Here is a 23,329-nt window from a genome sequence, read left to right as displayed (position 1 = left end):
CTACCATCGAAGAAAGAGACTCCACAGCAATGTCAATGCTAAGTGTGACTACTAAAAATATTAAGGAGTGACAAAAAAAGACTAACTAAAGACATGGAAGAAAACTATAGCCATTTGCTACTACATCCTTTCTCAACTATGAAATAATGCAGATGCTTAGGCAAAAAAAAAAAATCTGTAAGGAAATACCTCAAAATGCTAACACTGGTTTTGTTATGGTAGTAGCATTATAGAATTTTGTCCTTGTTTCTCATTTCCTAACCTGTATCTTTATATAGCTTCCTAATCTATATTCTATTTTATATAAAGACATCTATCTACATATTGCATAAATAAGCTATAGTAACAACACTTTGTCTATTGATGTTGTCTAACATCAACACTTTGTCTATTGATCTTTCATTTCAATTATCATCTCTGTTAATGACATCCTAAATTATAATACACAAATTGTCACTTCAAGCTTTAACAGGCTAGTGTTATAGTGGTAATACTGCAAAATATTACCTCCTGTACTGCCTCAATTATTTTTTTCCACTCCAAAATGGAACTCATTATTACCTTTTCTTAGCCTTATGTTCCCTAATCAAACCTGCTTCCTTCCGTACTTATTCTTCTGGTTAATGGAATTACTAATTATTCAAGAAGTTTTCAATTTTTCTCTCTTCTCTATCCTCAACTGATAAAACACTCAAATATCTTTCCCCAATTTGGCTTGTTTCTTCTTCTTTCAAACCATTACTAGAGATCCAAGTCTACCCCTTCCCTAGAGGGGCAGCCTTCCTACTCTTCAATCTACCCTCTTATAATACCACCATTTCATACTTAACTTTTGTTTCCTATTTAAAAATTTCCATTGACTTCTATATGCCCATGGGAAAAGTAAACATATAATGCCCGTCATGTCTAGTGGTCACTTCTGCTTAAACTCAGGCTACTTCCCTAGGAAAACCCTATTCTATGCTATGATCCATTACTCAGTTCATCAAACTTTTAAAATTAGATTCCCACACAGAATTATATATGAAGACATCTTATTGGATAAATATTAATTATTTGGTAGAATGAAACAAGATTCACCATCAATTCTGTTTTTATAGCTTAAAGCTCTGGGAAACTTTGTTCACATCAATAGGTAGGCTGGAATGAAATCAACTTTATTTTAGCAAAGCAACATGATCCTTTGAACTCTTTCAAATTACATGCCAGGATTCACATAGTGATCTATTGTAAAAAAATTATTTTTAATAGTCTAGCAGCAGACATTTATTAAATCTTCCTTCCTTCTATCACCTAATGTGTTAGTTTGTCACTGGTCATTCACATCCTACATGGACAGCAATATTTCAAATTGCCTGTCATTTCCCATAGATTTTTGGGTCAAAACCCTCCTGCCCGCCTCACCATCCACCCCTGACAAATCTATCACAGTAAGAACCAGGATGAGTAAGAAGAATGCTTTTCATTAGTAAAGTAGGATACTAGGATAGGCATAATCATGGAACTGGAGAACCAGACTGACATCTTAACACAAGAAAGAGTATACATCAAAATGGAAGATGTGAAACAATTTTTTTAAAACAGGAAGCTGGCACATTCACAAGGCATGTGTACATCACTCTCAAAAAGAATGCTCTAGTAACACTAAACCCCTCTTTTTTTTGGCTGCTCTGAGTCTTCATTGCTGTGTGCAGGCTTTCTCTAGTTGTAGTGAGCAGGGAGCTACTCACTATTGTGGTGTATGGGCTTCTCATTGCAGTGGCTTCTCCTGTTGCAGAGCACAGGCTCTAGGCATGTAGGCTGCAGTAGCTACGGCTCACACGCTCCAGAGCATAGGCTCGGTAGTTGTGGTGCACGTGCTCAGTTGCTCCACTGAATGTGGAATCTTCCCAGTTGTTCTTGTTGTTCAGTTGCTCAGTTGTGTCTGACTCTAAAGATTGAAATCTCACAGACTCCTCCATCCATGGGATTTACCAGGCAAGAATACTAGAGTGAGCTGCCATTTCCTCCTGGACCAGGGATCAAACTCACATCTACTGCACTGGCAGGCAAATTCTTATTCACTGTACCACCAGGGAAGTCCCTCATCCCCATTTCTAATTCTGCACTCTAGCATTTATGTTGGACTGCAATGATGTGTTTTACATTTGATTCCCCATTACATTCTGAGCTCCTTGAGGGCAGGTTAAGACAATATTTATTTTCACATCAGCAGCATCTAGCCCTACACCTGATGACAAAGCAGGCAGGCAGTAAACAATGACAATTTGACAGGCACAATAAAGCCTAAATTACCACGTGTCAGCCAGATCACCAACAAAGTACGCATCTAAGATGTAATTACTCTATTTCCAATGACATAATTCATAGAAGTATGATTTCACAATATCCATTAAGTTTTTATTGGACAGATATAAAAAGTCAATCATACTCATAAAATTATCAAAAGACACTACACACTGGGATTTCCAACTTCCCTTCTACAAAAATCTTCATGTTAAATTCTCAGTATTTAGTACTAGGAAAGGTTAGAAAACTTTTTCTTTTTAGAAAAAAAAAACTAGTAATGCTTCTGATTTTAAGAAAGTGATCATTAAATAGCTTCCTCATTTTTGTCCCAGCCATCAGACAATTCTAATAGCTTTGTGTTCATCTTCAGCAATTCCCTAGGGCTTTTATGTCAATCCTTACATTCTCTCCCTTGACTATAATTACCCAGGTTTTTTTCTTTTGGATTTTAGTAATTTTTAACTACTGTATTTTTTTTAATTTCCTGAAAATACGTATTCATAACATCAAAATACTTTTATGTTATCATTAAGTCTAGTGCCAAGCACAGACTTGCAAATAAGATATGTACTATATACACAGAAATATATTTGATATACAAGAAATTTTTGGACTCAAAGTATTATAATCTATTTCACATAGAGAAAACAACTAACCATTCTGGGTTTTAAACCACTTACATGTAAAGTGAAGTGTTTTTCCTATTAAAATTTAATAGCATACCTGTGTAGGTTCAGGAGCCATACTCTTCCTCTGTTCTGTTGATTTTTCTATTGCTTCACTAAGAGATTTTGCATATTGTACCATAGCCTTCAACTGGGAATCCGTTAAAACCCATAATAAGTCATCCAATATTAGAACTAACTTTGTTGCAATGACATTGCAGTCCTTTAACTGTCAGGGAAAAATTATTCATAAAATTAAGCCAAGTAATAAAACTTAGAATGCACTTGTATTTTTTAAAAGTTAAAATTTTTTCAATGATTTAAATAAACGCTTCCTTTATCACCAAATATTTGTTGAGTTCCTATAATATGGAAGAAATATTTCCTAGTATTGGAGATACAGTGGTAAGAAAAAGACTGACAGGTTCCTTTACCTTAACAGGCACATGTTACATAGGTATAAGCATTTATATAATTTAATTCTGCATTTATAGCTAAAATCATGTAATTATCAATGTTAATGCAACCCTAACTGATCCCTGAACAATGCAGGGGTTAATGCATATAACTTATAGTTTGCCCTCTGTATCCAAGGTTCCTCCATATCCAGGGTTCCTCTGTATCCTCGGGTCCAACCAATCTGGACCATGTAGTACTGCAGTATACGCTATTGAAAAATATCCACATATAAGTGGACCCATACAGCTCAAAATGTGTGGTTCAAGGGTCAACTGTAATTATAGTAGAAAAGGAGGCATTAAAAGTAATTAACTAAAATGCTATTTTAACCACATTTCACAATGTTTGTGTTAAGTGTCATACTCTGAAAAATTCTTTCAATTGAGCCATGTTTTTTAAAAAGTGATTAGTTTCCCACATTAAATTTCATCAAAGTCTATGGTGGATTTTCAAATGCTGACATCCTTAAGCAGCTATCTTCCATATTTATCTAAATATCGAGTCATATCTTAATAGTCTTCTAAAACTAGTAGTTTTGGTCACTAATAGTGAAGACTTTACCCACTCCTGAGGAATATTCCATAGGAGACATAAAATTATAAAAAAGCTACTATTCAATAAATATTTTGTAATTGAGAAATCTATTCAATTTATCAAAAATAAAAATACTAATATTAAACCTAATGCTATCATCACACCAGATTTCTTCCTTTTATTTTGCACTGTTTTAATAGGCCAATATATCACCTATAAATAATTTAAAATTTTTCATCAATTCCAATAGTTAGCACATGAATCAAAAGGTAACTCTGTTAACTTACTCTTCTTTTAAGTGTGACTCTGATTTTTGATTGGTTGGTTATTAATCGAACAGGAGCAAACATAATTTCAAGATGTGAGCTTTGGGTAGCATCTGCCTCTATTCGAATCATCTGCCAATTTATTTCCTTAAAGGTCAAAACCTAAAGGGAAAGCAAGAGATTAGCTTCACAAACACAAAATGGAATAAGAAAAAATGTAGATTTATAAAAACAAAGCAAAAAAGTTGTTACAAAAATGTATCTTGTGGGATTTCTCTGGTGGTCCAACTGTAAGTATCCACCTTCTAATTCAGGGCACAAGGGTTCGATTCCTAGTCGGGGAACTAAGATCCCATGTGCCATGAAGCAACTCATGTCGCAGAGCAACTAAGCCCCTGGGCCAATTAGAGAAGCCTGTGGGCCACAACGAGAGAAGACCCTGCGTGTCACAACTCAAGAAAAGCACTCATACTGCAGTGAAGACCAAGTGCAGCCAAAAAAGAAAATGCATCTCTTCACAAATTTTCACATGATATTCTAGATCTATTCATCAAGCTTTAACTTTTAATTATATACTTTCAAATTCAGTAACACATCTCCATAATTATATTCATCATCTGTAAAGCTGCTGACACGTTTGTTTTAAGTAATTTAATTTTAATATAAAACACAAAAAACATTTGAATTATGTAACCAAAAAGAATTTAACAAAACATATTTTAATTTTGTAAATTTAAAATTCAATTCTGAGTAGCTTAGAAGTTAAAATAGGACTCATTAACTCTGTAAGTTGAAAGACTACAGTAAAAACATTAAAAATGTACATTTTATAGTTAAACAAAAATAATACAAAGAAAAGTATAGTTTACAGAAAAAAGTAAATCTAGTAGTATGTGAATATAAGCAACCATAAAAAGTAATTATTTTAAATGTACTTTAATATTAATCAATGCTAAAACATTTTTAAACAAAGAAAGAAAAATTGAATCTTTACCTCTCCTCTCTGTGGATCTTGAATACGAGTAAATCTTAAATCTCCATGTTCCCAGTTTGCATTTACACTATAGATTCTTAGCTGGGAAAGTTCAAAGGAGGCATTAAAGGCTTTTGCTCCAATGCGAATGACAATAGAATTTACAGAAACAGTAATTCCTTCAACTACTTTTTCAGCAAAGCCATATTCACTGGGAAAACAAAGCAAAATATAATGCATTAAAGCCAAAAATAAATCATTAAAAGTAAAGAAGTTAATAGTCTCACACAAGCACACAAATTGCCATATTACTCATTTTTGTTTAACAAAATGAATTTTTGTTAAAACAGTCTGGTCTGGTTACATGTAAGTTACAAAAAAAAAAGTGCTATTTCAAAATGCTAAAGGTTTTTAAAATTGGTCTCTCTAAATTATTATAATCGCCATCCAAATTTGCCTGCTTTAAAAGCATTAGTGCAGAGAACTGGCATCAATAAAGTAAATAAGACGGCTAAATTCCTGACACAAAGAAGGCTGTAGAGGCCAACTGGAATATAATCTCGTAGTTTAGGGATAAGGCCAGAAAAAGTTCACATTATAGAATTCAATTCAGTAAATATTTACGGAGCATCTACTATGTGAAAAATGCGAGGACCTAAGAAAACCAAAACAGAGTTGTGGCATTACGGGGCTTGAAAGTTACTTGGGGAGGAAAAAAAAAAACATATCCTAGTAACTGAAACATGAGGGAGTTTGTCTTTAGGTGCTTTTTTAAAAGGAATCATTGGTACACTCGGTAGAGGAAGAAACTGTTTATAATTAATGAGAAATATATCCAGAAAAGAAAGATGAACTTGTCTCAAGGAGAGATAAGAAGGAAGGAAAATCTTAAAAGAGGGAAAAGCAGGAGCAAAGAACAAAGAAACAATAAAGGTCATGTTTCAAGAATAAGTATACATGTATATATATTTAAGTATACATGTATGGCTGAGTCCCTCTGCTGTCCACCTGAAACTATCATAACATTGTTAATCGGCTGTACTCCAATACAAAATAAAAAGTTTTTAAAAATGATAAGTACAGCAAGACTTAAATACAGACTAGACTATCGATACATTTTTGCAGGGGGGTGGTGAAAGTTTTTGCAAAATTGGCACCTTACTTCAATCATGACCATTATTCCAAAATCTGTATCAGATTTCTTGCTGAAACTTCAGACTATAAAATTCAAATGTCCATCAGATAGCTCTATTTGGCTGCTTCTCACATATTTCAAAGCCAACATCCATAAAGTGAGGTCATCATTTTTACTGATCATCCATTGTTCCTCTATACCTGTTATGCTTCTTGATTTACTATCCTAATGAATAAATAAAATCACTTATCTTTCCTAAAACTCAGATGACTTATCTTTTAAATCAGGATATACTTTGTAGCTTATACCTTTGGACTGTATGAAATAATGCTTAAGAAGCAAGAAGACCATCCCTGGACTCATGATACTTTAAAAGGTGTTTAAGTATTATTTGTAGTATTATAAATAGTAGTATGATGGTATTATTAGAAGTCTATGAGCCTCAGTTTCCTCACTTGTAAAATGAAAATAATACCTATTTCAAAAGGTTGCTGTGGTCTTTAAGCAATATGTTATTTGGGAAGAGTTATTTCGACCCTAAGAACAAATATTGGTCACTTAGAAATATTTCTGGAGTTGGAAGAATATTTTTATAATAATTATCTGAGAATACCCTTTGGAATATTCAAACCTATCTACTCTAATCTATGCACATTAAAAAGTTTTACAATTGTATTGGAGGATTTACCATCAGAAGGGTAAAGGCTGAATCAGTGACTAAAGTCTACTTCTTTCTGATTATATCATCCAGTATAAATTAAATTTTAGTTTACAAAAATCTCTTCTGAGTTTGGTTAATCTCTACATAGATACCTATCTCCATGTGAAGTGAAAATCAAATCCCTGAATTTACAAAGTTTACTAAACTACCAGTCTATGGCAGCACTGTTGGCTTACAGGTCCTACAAAGAAGGAAGGGCCAGCTTATTCATTGTTAATTTCCCTCTATTTTAATCTCTTAGCTAAAAACAAAATCAAATGGATCTGTTTTTTCCTAAATTGCATGACTATAAAGAACTGAAGATATATATTCATATTCTTGACAACCATTCGAGACCTAATGAATCATTAATTTCAAAAAAGGAGCCTAAAAAACCCTGTAGATCTTTATAAGCACCCTAAATGACTTACAATTTGGCAAGTGTGGAAAACATAGAAATAGATTAACACAAAAAGCCAAAATTATAAAGCTTGTTGGTACTATAAAAACATGAATCAGGAAATATAATGTCAACTGCTTAGCATACAATAATACCTAATTTGTGCCACACCTAATTAAAATAAATCATTTGTTTATAACAACTTTCCTGATCTACTTTTGCCCTTTTAATAGTCTTATAAACATCTCAGTTTTTCTCCAATATTTCTCACTAGCTGATTTTAAGATCAACTGCTCCTACCTGGGCTTCCCTGGTGGCTCAGCTGGTAAGCAATTTGCCTGCAATGTGGGAGACCTGGGTCTGATCCCTGGGTTGGGAAGATCCCCTGGAGAAGGGAATGGCTACCTACTCCAGTATTTGGGCCTGGAGTTTTCCGTGGACTGTATAGCCCATGGGGTTGCAAAGTCAGACACAACTGAGCGACTTTCACTTTCACCTTTTTCTCCAGTATTTCTGACTAGCCAATTTTAAGATCAACTGCTCCAACCTACTTTACCTAACCTGAAATCATAATCTAAACTTTAAATCTCAAATTACTGGAAAATACATAAACTACAAAAATGTTAATGTGAAAGCTCTTTTCCCCATCACTATTACCTATAGTCCAAATATAAACTGTATATCTGATAAATCTGGCTTTCAGTCAACTCTCAGCAGTGGATGGATCACCATTCGATTCCCATGTGAAAAGTCACTGATCAGACTGTAGGTATTTTCACAGAATGCATTAATATAAAGATGGTTCAGCCTTGGTAAAAGAGAAGGAAAATGTGAGAGAGAGTATGTGTGTGTACCTGTATGTGCACATTCAGTCTCAAGAAGAGTTTATCACTGGTTCTACACAGCCCCTAGAATACTGTAAATGTCCAGGGCTGCCAGGTTGTACAACTTGAGGCACTAATCACATTAAAATCTATCTAAACTTTTTACATGAATATCTGTATCACCCAAAAATAGTGCAGAAAATCTGTTTTGAAGAAATTATGTATAAAATAAGATTCAAATTTACTGAATGCAAAGATAAACAGGCAAATTTTTAAGTATCTATTTTTTAAGAACCATTCTAACTTCTCAAGATGGCTTTGTGAAATGCTCTCCTTTACTTTGTGAAATGCTCTCCTTTACAGGTTTCTACTTTATTAGCATCTGGTTTTTATTTATCAAAATTCAATCTGTATAAAGTATGAGTATTCTATATTTAATGAATTTTAGAGTAACCTAAAAGGTCTATACTTTTTTAAGGCATGAACTTAACTCTTAAGAGTCATAAAAGGTCCATTGATGCACAGAACAAATGTTATGCAGAGAAAGTGTTCAGAGACCAAATAAGAGACTATCTGATTTATAGAATGCCTAAGCTCTTCTTCCATTTTCTGCTGCTATTCTGCCTTTGACTGATCATTATTATTTAATATCAAGGAAAGCAAGATGAATGAAGAGGTTAAAAATCAATTCCGCTACTTTTGCAAAATGTTTACTAAAACTATAAAATGTTTGATGGGAGAAGTGACTGAAATAGAGACTGAGGCTAGGAAATTTTATTTTATGTCCTATTACTACAGATAATAGAGCTGACTATAGAAAAAAAATTCCCTTTGCCAATCATACATATTAATGGATAGCTTACCTTTGTCCTGAAGCAGTTGCAATTGGTGATGGGCCATTTGGGTTTCGTGGTTCTTCACATGTACTCATTTCCATTATTACTTTATCCAAGGACTAATAAAAACACATTTAAAATATAAACATTAGATATTTTATTTTATGTATAAGGATATTATTTAAGACTACTTTCAAAAAAAAAAAAAGACTACTTTCTCACTCACTTCTTTAGAAGCAAAGAAAATAAAGCAGAGTCATTTTAAATGTCTCTCTAAAGGTCTAAAAAGAGAAAATGCTCAGTCCTTTCTCAAGGCACTTATCTGCTGGAAAAGCTTATTACAGGAGTACAGGAGAAAAAAACTGTAAGTAGTAGCCATATCGGAGAAGGCGATGGCACCCCACTCCAGTACTCTTGCCTGGACAATCCCACGGATGGAGGAGCCTGGTGGGCTGCAGTCCATGGAGTCGCGAAGAGTCAGAAACGACTGAGCGACTTCACTTTCACTTTTCACTCTCATGCATTGGAGAAGGAAATGGCAACCTACTCCAATGTTCTTGCCTAGAGAATCCCAGGGACGGGGGAGCCTGATGGGCTGCCGTCTATGGGGTCGCACAGAGTCAGACACGACTGAAGCGACTTAGCTGCAGCAGCAGCAGTAGTCATATACTGCTGATACCATCAGGTTTCACAGAAGCATAATTGCTAACCTCAGAATGGACATTACTAATTGATAAATTACTTACTTGTAAACAGGACTAAACAACCTCTAAAAGCTTCTCCCAATCTAAAACCTGAGATTTAAAACATGTAACTATAAAAAACATGAAATATACAAAAATATAAAAAAATAAACACTCTCATAATGAAAAAATTCCTCAGGCTAAGTTCTTCTTGAAGAAAGATCAAATATCCTTAGTAGTCATCACTAACACATCTCCAGTCATCTCTTCATTCTCTATTTAATGTTGAACTTGTCTGAAACTGCCTTATGTTGTTTACTTGTTCACTGTCAGTCTCCTTATAAAAATATATGTTCCCTCAGGGCAGAGGGGAAGCATTCAGTAAGTTTTGGTGGAATGAATGAATCAGTAAATGACCAAACAATCAACTTTCCTTAAACAGTAAAGTACATTAAAGAACATATTATATATTAGATCAGTAAAAGCAGAAACATAGAAAATCTGGATCAAACTTTATTGAAAGAAGAAGCCTACAGTATGTCAATAAAGAGTTAAAAGATACAATAAAATATACTAACCTAAAATATAATATTCTAGACCTGAAAAACTTTAAAGACCCTCTCATTTTAAAGTTTAAATTTCCCATTTAAAGACTGAGAAAACTAAATGCTATCAAAATACAATGAATGCTAACAAAGCCATAAGATACGTTTCTAAGAAACAAAATATTAACAGAGTAATTATACACAAATATAAATGCTTATTTCTGAGGCAATTCAGAACTTACCAAACAGATGGGATGTGTTTTCAATTTTGTCCATGGTATCTATAAAAGAAAATTTTTCTTTAAAATGAATCATCAAAAACATAATTTAAAACAGTAATCAACATAAGATGTTTCCTTAACATAGTGATAGACATACCAAATTATATCAGATGACTTAAACTGAACAATTCATTTATATTCTTGAAATCAGCTACATCTATTTTATTTTTTAAAAGATTATTATCCTTATTTTCTTGGTCATCTTTTTAAATAAAAATTTCAGGTTCTACTAACATTAATATTATCTAAAAAATAATATGGTTTTTTCTTCAGTTCTGAAAGTACATTTTGATTTTATACTTTAAGAATTCTCAGCAAAGCTTAATCAGTGTTTTGCTCATTTAATAATCTTTTAAATTCTAGAATTCCAGCCAATTTCCTTATAGATATTCAAGACAAACATAAAAGTGAGACCATTAAATGGAAGTAATGGAAGCTAAATGGAAGTAATATCAAATAAATAATGGAATATCAAATAAATAATGTTCAAATAAATTCTATATTAAGGATAATATTTTTTGAAAACATTTGGGTTTATGGAAGATAGAACAAAAATTAAAGGTGACCATCAAAGGATATAGCAAACTTTCCACAATCTTTTCTGTATCGCTCAATTTTAATTTTAATTTTAGCATGCAGTATTTTTACTGAGTAGGCTCTCAAACTAAGCCTAATCTTTAAGACAAAGAAGTGATATGATATGATTAGAGTCAAAGGTAATAAAAAAGCTTAAGTTTTAATAAGCAGGAATAATATTTTAAAAAAACTTTAAAATTATCAAAATAAGAAACAAATGAGGAAAAGAGACAAAATTTCAAATAAAAGTATAATGTCCAGAATAAGATAACTTATCAGTCCTTATGCCTTCATTTGAAGTAGACTCTACTTACTACAAATTTAAGCTGTCCCATTTGACAACAAATCCTATGAAGAAAACTTAAAATATGTACCAAATTTTAAAAATTATTTTAATAAACTATCAATATTGCTTAAATATGAATATTAAATTTTCAATAAAATTAATAAATAATACAGAAAAGAAAATATTTATTTTAAACGATAGGGATGAAATAAATAAAATGAAAACAGAAAATGCCTTGCACAGATATCAAAGTCTCACCCTAATCGATGCTTTATTACAAAAAACTTTGTTGATAGCAAGCCATGTTGGCAAATCCAACATGTTCTGGAGCACCTCTTCATCCAATTCCAAATTCTTTAGTTCACCTTCTCCTTTAAGGGTACTAAGATTTATCTTGTCAGGAGATAAATTTTTGGTAAATCTGAAAGAGAATATATATTGACATTTATTTTAGTGTTAGTTACTGTACTGCTGAGTCATTCTTGCATATATACAGAGCATTAAGAATGTAATAGTGGATTTCGCTGGTGTCCAGTGATTAAGAAACCGTCTGCCAATGAAGGGGGTGTGGGTTCAATCACTGATCCAGGAAGATTCCACATGATGCAGGGCAACTAAGCCAATGCACCACAACTTCTGGGCCCTCGCTCTAGAGCCTATGTGGCTCAACTACTAAAGCCTGCACACCCAAGCTTGTGCTCTGCAACAGCTCTGCAACAAGAGAAGAAGCCGGCACATTGCAATGTCACCGCAACTAAAGAAAGCCTGTGAACAATAACAAAGACCCAGCGCAGACAAAAATAAGTAAATAGTAAGAAAAAGGAATGTAATAGCAGCATGGGCTTCCCTGGTGGTTCAGCTGTAAAGAATCTGCCTGCGGTGCTGGAGACCTGGGTTCAATCAATGCATTGGGAAGATTCCCAGGAGAAGGAAATGGCAACCCAGTCCAGTATTCTTGCCTGGGAAATCCCATGGACAAAGGAGCCTGGCAGGCTACAGTCCCTGGGGTCACTGAGGTTGCTGGGGTCACTGAGGTTGCTGGGGTCACAACGGTAGGACACGACTTAGTGACTAAACCTCCATCATACATTTAAATATCTTAGAACCAGATATATTCAAGCTCTAGTTCTTATTATCTTTCAAACTTATGAATAATTAGTATCTACTATTTTTCATGTATTAGGCAAGGATTTGAGCCAGCCTCTACTACATTTTACTTTGCTATAGATAATATCACAGAAGTGAATATTCTTATTTTACCAACCAATCCACAAGTGAGGTAAGGAAACGCTGTCGTTGTTCAGTCACTAAGTCAAGTCCAACTCTTTGCAACCCCAGGGACTGCAGCATACCAGGCTTCCCCGTCCTTCACTATCTCCCAGAGTTTGCTCAAACTCATGTCCATTGAGTTGGTGATGCCATCCAGGCAACTCATGCTCTGTCACCCCCTTCTCCTCTTGCCCTCAGTCTTTCCCAGCATCAGGGTCTTTTCCAATAATTCAGCTCTTCACATCAGGTGGCGAAATTATCAGAGCTTCAGCTTCAGAATCAGTCTTTTCCACGAATATTCAAGGTTGCTTTCCTTTAGGACTGACTGGTTTAAACTCCTTGCTGTCCAAGGGACTCTCAAGAGTCTTCTCCAGCACCACAGTTCAAAAGCATCAATTCTTCGGCACTTAGCCTTCTAAATTCAACTCTCACATCCATACATGACTACTTGAAAAACCATAGCTTTGACTATATGCACTTTTGTCAGCAAAGTGATGTCTCCGTTTATTAATACACTGTCTAGGTCTGTCATTGCTTTTCTTTCAAGGAGCAAGTATCTTTCAATTGCAAGGCCACAGTCACTATCCACCGTGATTCTGGAACCCAAGAAAATAACTGTCACTGTTTCCTCTTTTTCCCCATCTATTTTCCATGAAGTGATGGAACTGGAAGCCATGGCCTTTGTTTTCTGAATGTTGAGTTTTAAGCCAGCTTTTTCCCTCGTCTCTTTCATCCTCATCAAGAGGCTCTTTAGCTCCTCTGCTTTCTGCCATTAAAGTGTATCATCTGCATATGTCAGATTATTATTTCTCCTGGCAATCTTGAATCTAGCTTATGAGTCATCTAGTCCAGCATTTTGCATGATATACTCTGTGTAAGTTAAATAAGCAGGGTGACAATATACAGCCTTGACCTACTCCTTTCCCAGTTTTGAACCAGTTCATTGTTCCATGTCTAACTATGCTTCTTGTCCTGCATATAGGCTTCTCAGGGACATGTAAGGTCATCTGATATTACCATCTCTTTAAGAATTTTCCACAGTTTTTTGTAATCCACATGGTCAAAGGCTTTAGTGTAGTCAGTAGAGCAGAAATAGAAAACTGACCTTTTCCAGTCCTGTGGCCACTGCTGTGTTTTCCAAATTGCTGGCATATTGAGTACAGTACTTTAACAGCATCATCTTTTAGGATTTGAAATAGCTCAGCTGGAATTCCATCACAAAGGAAATGAGATACAACTCTTTAGAAGTAGAAGCAGCAGCAGATGCCACCACAGCCATTCATCATGCCAAGTAGTTAATGAAAATGCCAAAAGTCACATTAAAGATTTGACCCTGAATTCTAATTAAAGAATGCACATTCTCTATAATGATTTAAAAAGGAAAGTTCTTAAACTTAAAAGAACAGACTGAAATAACAGAACAAGAGCAAACATTTTCCAAGGGTTTAATGGTACCAGACTCTTCTCTTTGAGTGCATGCATTACTGATTCTCATGATAACCCATTAGAGTCAATACTACTTTTATTCCAATTTTTTACAAGATTAAATATGAGAAACCAACTTGTTTGCCCAATGTCACAACCGATAAAGATGATATTAGTGATAACGATAAATTACACATGTACTTTAAAGTACTTTCATATATATTAACTCTTAACACAACCCTGAAAGGTTAAAAAACTGCTAACTTTACCCAGCTTTACTTTTTCAAAAGTGAAACTATTGACAAAGTTAACTACTAGCTACCAAAAAAGTTACTAGCCAGGCTTCTACCTTTTTTTGATATTAAGTATTAAAGCAACAAAATGTACTGGGTTATTTACATGCCCCACACACCAATAAGAATCAATACACACATTCTTCTGCATTGACTCAAACCAGAATTTCTTGAGTCAGATCTTATCTGGATTCATATCTTCTCACAAGATGTCAACACATTGACTTTGTCAATATAAAGTTCATATTTAACTCAGAGTTGATCAATAATGCCAAGTCGTTTCAAACTTACCATAAATCACGTTTGATTTGAAAATACAGTTTCCTGATAGGCTGCCATTTCTAAGTACATAGGAATGACCTATCATTGCCTCAAGACAGAATATTAGTGCTTGACGGGAGCTAATTCAGTAAGTATTAGGTTGGCCAAACGAAAAAATCTGAGCGAACTTTTTGGCCAACTCAATACTTCCTGAGGATTCACTATTCAGACACATACACTGGCAAGCAGTATACTCCAGGTTCCTGCCTTTGTGAAGCGCTCAGTTTAGTTGGTGAGGGAGATCAAACAGCATGACTAAGAGTGAATACAGCAGGGGTTCTTAATCCAGAGGTTCTTTGAAATAGGGACTTTTGAGCTGATATCTAAAGGATGAGTAGTAGAACTTAACTAGGCAAGAAAAAGAAGGGGACAGGAAAGTGTTTTCCAAGTAGAGGGAATAAAACATACAAAGGTTCTGAGGCAGGAGACAGTATAAAGTAGAAAAGAAAAGAGATCAGCATCTGGAATGTAGCAAGAAGACCAGAGAAATAGAAGATAACTCTTAAAGGACAAAGAGAGGGCTGATTACACATTCGTCATTCAATAAATTTTAACCAATATCTACAAAGTTAAATATATAATAAGTCAGAGTCTGATAACTATGGAGGGAAAAAACAAAGCAAAAATAACATAGGAGGATGTTTTCATTTTTAAAAGAGTGGACAGGAAAAGCCTCATTAAAAAGATAACATATGGGCAAAGAGCTGAAGAAAGCCAAGGAGCTAGCTATGCAAATATCTAGAGGAAGAATACTCTAGGCAGAGTTAAAGCTAAGGACAAAAACTTGAGGTAAGAACACACAGGTCTGAGGAATAGCAAAAAGGCCAAGGTGGCTAGAGGAAATGAACAATGGCAAAATGAAAAGAGATAAAGTTAGAGAAATAATAGGGGCCAGATCACGTGGGGCCTTTTAAGCCACTCCAAGGACTCAAGTTTTTACTATGAATAAAAATGAGAATGACTGGAGACAGTTTTGACTAGAACAGGATAACAATTTTTTTTAAGGATCACTCTATTAAGAAGAGATGAAAGAAGTACATGGACAGAAGCAGTGAGCCCAGACAGGAGACTATTACCATGATACAGGTAACAGAAGATGGTGCCTTGGATCAAGTTGGAAGAGTAGGAAGTGGTAAGAAGGGAACAATTCAAGACATACTCTGAAGGTAAAGCAACAGGATTTGATAATACATACTGAAGGCAAGGATGGCTCCAAGGTTTTTGATCTGAGCAAAGAGGACAGAGTCACCAATTATTGGGTTAAAGAGAGAGAGGGAGAATTAAGTTTGGGATAAAGGATCAGAATTTAGGCTTAGAATAGTTTAATTAAGAAACGCTTATCAGATATCCAAGAGAAGATACCAATTAAGTAGCTAGATATTCAAATCTTATTCAGTAGCTACAGATACAAATTTAATAATCATCAATGTCATATATGTACGTCTACAAGATAGAGACAAAAAAATGAAATGGCTCAAAGACTGTGGTCAAAGACTACTAAGAGGCCAAAGAGCCAACAAAGGTGATTAAGAAGGAAGGGCCAGTAAGGTAGGAGAGCAATCAGTTTTGTTTTTTTTGGTGGGAGAAAATTCAGCAGGCTTGTATGTGAACAATAATGATGCAGAAAAAAGAGAACTACTAATGGGCAGACAACTGATATAACAAAATCCTTGATTAGAAGACAGAGTACACAAGAAGACAAGCTGGCTTTGAATAGTTTTGATTTTTGAAAAGCATGTTAATATTCTACATATGTAAAAAACAAAGTAAGAAAGAATGTGAAGAGGAAAACACCTAAAACTGAAAGTAACTTGAAAAAAATGAACCTAATTGTATTAAAAAAAAAAATACTGTAACCATACTGAAGGGGAAGATGGGAAGAAAGGACAAATGGACAGATGAACAAAAACTAATCTGAGTAACTCATAAATACCAACATCTAACTATATATCTTTAGTGTTGGACAGAGGGGAGTTGTTAGTAGAGAAATCAGACAACATCTTAACTGGCTATGATACAGGAATGTTCATCTCAATGATATTTACAAAAGGGAAAAAGCACCTAAATATCCATAATAATCCCTTTAATTATGATATATTATACCTACATATATATCAAGTAGTGTGTGTGTGTGTGTGTGTGTGTAGTCTGCCATGTCCAACTCTTTGCAACCCCATGGACAATACAGCCCACCTGGCTCTTCTATCTGTGGAATTTTCCAGGCAAAAAAACCGGAATGGGTTGCCATTTCCTACTCCAGGGTTCTTTCCCGACCCAGGAATCAAACCCATGTATCTTGTGTCTCTTTCACTGGCAGGCAGATTCTTTACCACTAACACCATCTGGGAAGATGGTATCAAGTAATATATGTTGCCAATTATATAAAGAAATAGTTACACTATACTGCCTGATGAAAATTCAAGGTTCAAAATTATATACTGTGATTTCAATTATATAAAAAATGCATTATAAAACCTCAAATCAATAGTACCTATGATTGGTGAGATTTTAGATTTATTTCTTCATCTTTATACTTTTCTGTATGGTTTAGTATTTTATAAGGAGTATATATAACTTTGAAAAAGACAAAACTTCAACAGAAACCCAAAAAGACAAACCAAGCAAAAGTGGTGATGGAATGATTAAAACATGTTATTCACAAGAAATTCTATTTTCAATTTAGTTCATACCAAAGGGACAACACCTGCAAAGAGCATAGACCTTAAAGTCAGACAAACAGATGTGAACTCTAGTTAAGCTACCTGCTGTGATATCTCTCTGCCTCAATCTGCTCATCTGTAAAGTGGAGAAAATAATACCAACCTCAAAAGATTTTAGTGAGGATTAAAGATAATACATAAAGTATTGGGTACAAAACAGACATCAATAATACATAAAGTAATGGGTACAAAACAGACATCCAATTAAGAGTCTTCTTTCTCCTGCCCTGCTTTTCACTGAGATTAAATTACAAAGGCACTGAAGTTCTCTGGTGGTCCAGTGGTTAAGAATCTGCCTGCCAATGCAGGGGACACAGGTTTGATTCCTGGTCTGGGAAGATTCCACATGCTGTGAGGTGACTAAGCCTGAGCTCTAGAATCCATGCTCTGCAACAAGAGAAGTCACTCCAAGGAGAAACCTGAGTACTGCAACTAGGGAAAGCCTGGGCACAGCAAGGGAGATCATGCACAGCCATAAATTAATTCATTTAAAAAATTTGTTTAAATAAAAAAACTTATGAAGGCATTGATTATAGCTTTTTAACTAGAGCAATAACAAAAGTTCAAGCTTAGGAACTTCCTGATGGTTCAGTGGTTAGGGTTATGCACCTTCAGCACTGAGAACACAAGAATTTGATCCCTAGCCAGGGAACTACTATCCCACAAGCAACAGGGCCAAAAAATAAAGTTCAAGTTTATCCAAATAGTACTTTAAACATGCTAATATTGCTCATCTATTAAAACATTTTAAAGAGGAAGCTGAAGATATAATGCTGTCACATCCACAGCTATGAGAAAGTTGGTTTCTTATACTGGGTAGGCCAAGGACACATCAAATTATTTCTCTGCTATTATTCATATGTAAGGCTTTAAACATATGTTTCAGTTTTAAACAAATGTTTCCCAATCATTTATTAATATAATTATGTTCCTTCCAAAAACAGAGACAGGAGAATGGTTCCTCAGTCACATTTCTTATATTTCTTAATTGATAGAGGAAAAATACACTGTAAGTGTATGCTAGGCAAACAAAGGAACAAAAACCCACAAAATAACATCAAGGCATGGGGGAACTATGCCTCTACCTATGCTTTGTCCAAGTGTTGCTATAAGCTCTTTGGACCAAATTGCCACTCCAGATAATTGTATTTTTCTACTAAACATTATAATTGAGCAGGATTATAATACCAGAGTCTGATCCTAAAGAGAATCAATTGTTATCTGAAATAAACCTCTTTAGTTCACTAAAGACTCATTTAAAGCTCTAAAAGGTATATAAACATTTTAAACCAAACATTTTAAAAAATGGTAAAACTCTAAGTCAATGAATTAAATTTCTGAATAATTAATTATTTGGTAGAGATGAGGGAGAGGTGGGAGATAAGAAACACGAAATCTATATAAAACCAAAGTAGATATGTTAAAGACTTAAAGTGAGGGTAAAAAAGAAAACTGATTGACCTGAAAATGTCAAAATCATAACAAATGCACAGAAGAAAGTCAAAACATAATAAAGATAAAATTGGCACAATTCTTACTGATTTTATTTTTAAAATTAGAACACACCAGAATGTCCCATTACTATGTATATTATGCCATGTAAAGAGATTTATTTTAAAATAAGCAGGTGTTATTTTAACATTGGTATTATATGAAATAAAATTTAAAGGTGAATGTATACATTTTACTGGTTAATATTATATTTTTAACAATGTACCAATTTTAAAGCTAACTTAATACCTGCAAGCTAATGTCTATTTCACCCAAAATCTTCTTTAATTACATATATTACATGAAAATAAACTTACTAGTTTTTTCATTATTAACAACAAAATAGCTAAGCAAAGGAATAAAATTTCCAGGCAAATGCAAAGAATAGGTTTGATTTATATTATACATTTTATAATCAATACATAATGAGAGTCTAAATTATGTATAAAGCACTGTGCAAGGTAAATATTTAGGACAAAACAGAGGTATAAATTTTGTATGTAATGTTATTGTAAATTTTAGTCATGATTTATTTGAAATTTCATCAGATCCATTTCATAGCTATACCTAAAAAAAAAGATTATAAATTATTTTACTTGCTAAAGCAATCTGAAACAGATTTATGAAATGAACTATCTCTAGGTTAACTATACTATTTGGGGGTAGAATCATAAAATTTTAGTGTTAAAAACCATCTTAGAACATAGTTTATAAAGCCTTTTCTGAACTACTTACCTTCTTCCACAATTATCTCTTCACATTCAGATAACAAATCCTTGGACATTCTTTTAAAACTTCATCAGCTAATACACATTTCTTGAATTATTCACCTTGTCCTGAAAGTTTTTATGGTTCCTATTATGGTATATGTTATTAGAGATTCACATCAATGCCTACTATTTTTCTAAACTTAGGAAGTGGCTATGCTACTTGATAATATTTTTCTCAAGTAAGAGCTATAATTAGAAACAATCATTTTAATTCTGGTATTCCATGCATGAAAAACTAGATTTTACAGGTAATTTAACAACACATGTTGAATTGTATAATTTAAAAGTTTAAAGCAGGCACAATCTGAAGTTCTTGGATAGGCTTCAAGGGGGTTTTTGAACACCACAATGGCCAAGAACCATTGCTTTAAAGGAACAGGATTAATTTAAACCATCCAGAAAATAAATTACCTCAATACCATTGTGTTTGATTTAATTAACTTATTTTTAAATTAATTTATTAATAATAAATACTTCCTAGGGTACCTGCCCAGTTACTAGTGATTCCATCTTCTCGAAGGCTATAAACATAGGGAAAACATACAGATCTAAGACACGTTAACATACGTCCTTGGTTATAGGTGATTTGATCTAGAGAATGACAAGGCATCTAGATTCTTTAATCAGATTTCTTCCTTCAGAAATTTAAAACTAAAACACTACATTAGAACCAAGCTTACAAATAAGAAAAATGATGACTGAGAAACACAAATCCAACATTTTAAAACTTAAAAGATACCATAAAGATTCTTCCCCCATCATTATTCCATTCTCTCCTATTGGGCCCAGCTAAAATCCTGAAACAAACTAGTAAGTAAAACCACTAACCAGTATCTCAAGACTGTGTGTCCCTACAAAAATTACATTCTCACTGCATATGAAAAGATATTATAAGAACCAAAATCTTTATGCAAGCAAAACTAACAATAGCTTCTGCCTGACTTTATTAAAAATAATATTTCTAGAAGAGTACCTTAAGACCATATGGTAAAGTTGTACAAGACAGCATGCTATTGCAGCATGCTCCCAAAATCTGATGGTCTGCCAAGTCCTTTGGCTAAGATCATTAAGTTGTTAATCTTCACCTAATTACATCCTTTCACAGACCATGGGCTTCATCAGGCAGCCATAAAGATTTCTCCAATTGGGATTTCCATGGTGGTCCAGCAGCTAAGACTCCACACTCCCAATGCAGGGGGGCTGGGTTCAATTCCTGGTTGGAAAACTAGTTCCCACATGATGCAACTAAAGATACTGCCTGCTGCAACGAAGGTCAAAGATCATGTGTGCCACAACTAAGACCCGGCACAGGCAAATAAGTAAATATAAATATTTTTTAAAAGATTTCTCTAATCAAAACTAAGAAATAAATGAGGCTTTTCTAAAGAAACCCCTATTCCGTTTCTGCCTTATGTGCACGCCAAGTTGCTTCAGTCTTGTCCAATTCTTTGCAACCCTCTAGACTGTAACCCACACCAGGCTCCTCCATCCATGGGATTCTCCATCAAGAATACTAGAGTGTGTTACCATGCCCTTCTCCAGGGGATCTTCCCAACCCAGGGATCAAACCCATGTTTCCTATGTCTCTTGCACTGGCAGGCAGGTTCTTTACCACCGGTGCCACCTACCTTACCCAATACCCAGTTGTACCTCCTTTAATCAGGTACCCTCCTCTTAAGGCTAGTTGCCTTCTTGCCCCACTTTGTGCCTCATCATCTTCAGGCTCAAAAAGTGAATTAGTTGTTTTCAAAATTTTGGATATGAACTACAGTACATACATACGAAACAAATTATTTCTCGAAGTAAAGGTTAATATAGTCTGAAATTTTCCATTCTATTTCCTTCTTTTAAAATGGTCATCAACAACACTGACTGTTCAAGGCAAACTATGACCCACAGTTTAACAAACAATATGTAAGAAGTATATACATCATGACCAAGTATTCATTCCAGTAATGAAGGCTGGTTTAACATTCAAAATCAATTAATATAATTCACCATATGAAAAATAAAATCACATGATGATCTCAGTAAAGGCATAAAAAGGCATTTGACAAAGTTAACACCATGAATGAACACATAACTCTCAATAAACTAGGAACTGAAGAGAACGTTCCCAAAACTACAAAGAACTTATACAAAAACTCTAGAGTTACAATCATACTTTATGATGAGAGACTAAAATGCTTTTTCCCTAAGACAGAGACAAGACAAGGAGGTCTGCTCTCAATACTTTTATTCAACACTGTATTAGAGGTTCTAGCTGACATAGGAAGGCAAAAAAAATAATAATAAATAATTTTAAAATAATAAAAATAAAAGGCATTCAGTTTAGAAATAAAATAAAACTATTTTTTCCAGATGACATTATCATTTATGTAGAAAATCCTACTAATCTTAGGACAAAAACAAACCCAAATTACCAGAACTAATAAATGAGTTTAGCAAGGTTACAAGATATAAGACTAACATAAAAAAATAAAATGAATTGAAGACACAAGAAAGACTCCCAGTGGCCAAAGCTGGAAAAATCTGGGCAACAAAATGCAATTTATTGGATTATAACTCAAAGTATAAAATAAATATATGTGAGTCTACATAGATAAAAACGCATGACTGAATAAGTAAATAACTGGGGGAAAATAGATAAACCTCCCGCACAGAAAAATTTTAAATTGCTTATAAGATGGTCCAACCTTACGGAAGTGGAGCAGAATTCCTCACTCATTTTGTGTTAGCTGCATATAGTACTTCCTTCCTTCTAAAACATATGGTATGAAAGTGAGGAATAGCGTAATTTTATAGTGGATAACCTGACAAACACTGTTATCAATCAGGTGATCAATACAACATCACCAATAAGAGATCTCAAAACACATAGAGACTGAAGGTCAAGAGAATGAAAGAAGATATTCTATGCTTGGAAATCAAAAGAAAGCCAGAGTAGTAATAATTATATCAGAAAAAGTATACTTTAATACAAAGACTGTAACAAGAGACAAAGAAGGAATTATATAGTGATCAAAAGATCTATCCAAGTTGAAGATGCAACAATTGTAAATATACATATATGCACCCAACATGGGTTTCCCAGGTGGCACTAGTGGTAAAGAATCTGGGAGACCCAGGTTCAATCCCTGGGTCGGGAAGACCCCCTGGAAAAGGGCATGGCAACCCACTCCAGTATTCCTACCTAGAGAATCCCATGGACAGAGGAGCCTGATGGGCTACAGTACATATGGTCACAAAGTGTTGGACACGACTGAAGCAACTTAGCATTCACACCAAACATAGGAAACTCTAAATACGTAAGCAAATATTAACAGACACAGAGGAAGAAACTGAGAGTAACACAATAACAGAAGGGGATTTCAACACCCTACTTATATCAACGGACAGATGATTCTGACAGAAAAATCAATAAGAAAACACTGATCCTAAATGACACATTAGAATCACAAGCACATGAAGTTGATTGATATTTATAGAGCATTCCATCTAAAAGCAGCAGAATATAAATTATTTTCAAGTGCACATGGAACATTCTTTAGGACAGATGACACAATAGATTATAATACAAGTTTCATT

The 23,329-nt window shown here is 34.2% G+C and overlaps 1 protein-coding gene across 1 annotated transcript in view; it reads right to left on the bottom strand.

Annotated features, from left to right (window-relative positions):
* The window catches only part of UHRF1BP1L (UHRF1 binding protein 1 like), an 87,512-nt gene that overhangs the window by 41,386 nt on the left and 22,797 nt on the right, over window positions 1-23,329 (bottom strand). Inside the window, exons 2-7 of the mRNA XM_040234912.1 lie at window positions 11,711-11,873; window positions 10,552-10,590; window positions 9,109-9,200; window positions 5,208-5,397; window positions 4,235-4,375; window positions 3,013-3,183 (exon numbers count right to left, since the gene is read on the bottom strand). Coding sequence (XP_040090846.1) covers window positions 3,013-3,183; window positions 4,235-4,375; window positions 5,208-5,397; window positions 9,109-9,200; window positions 10,552-10,590; window positions 11,711-11,873 — 796 coding nt within the window. The remainder of the gene's footprint in view (window positions 1-3,012; window positions 3,184-4,234; window positions 4,376-5,207; window positions 5,398-9,108; window positions 9,201-10,551; window positions 10,591-11,710; window positions 11,874-23,329) is intronic.

The sequence above is a fragment of the Oryx dammah genome, unplaced genomic scaffold (genome assembly GCF_014754425.2).
Source record: "Oryx dammah isolate SB20612 unplaced genomic scaffold, SCBI_Odam_1.1 HiC_scaffold_29, whole genome shotgun sequence".
Classification (NCBI taxonomy): Eukaryota; Metazoa; Chordata; class Mammalia; order Artiodactyla; family Bovidae; genus Oryx; species Oryx dammah.
Note: the sequence above shows the minus strand (reverse complement) of the source record. Positions and strands in the feature narration are given on the sequence as shown.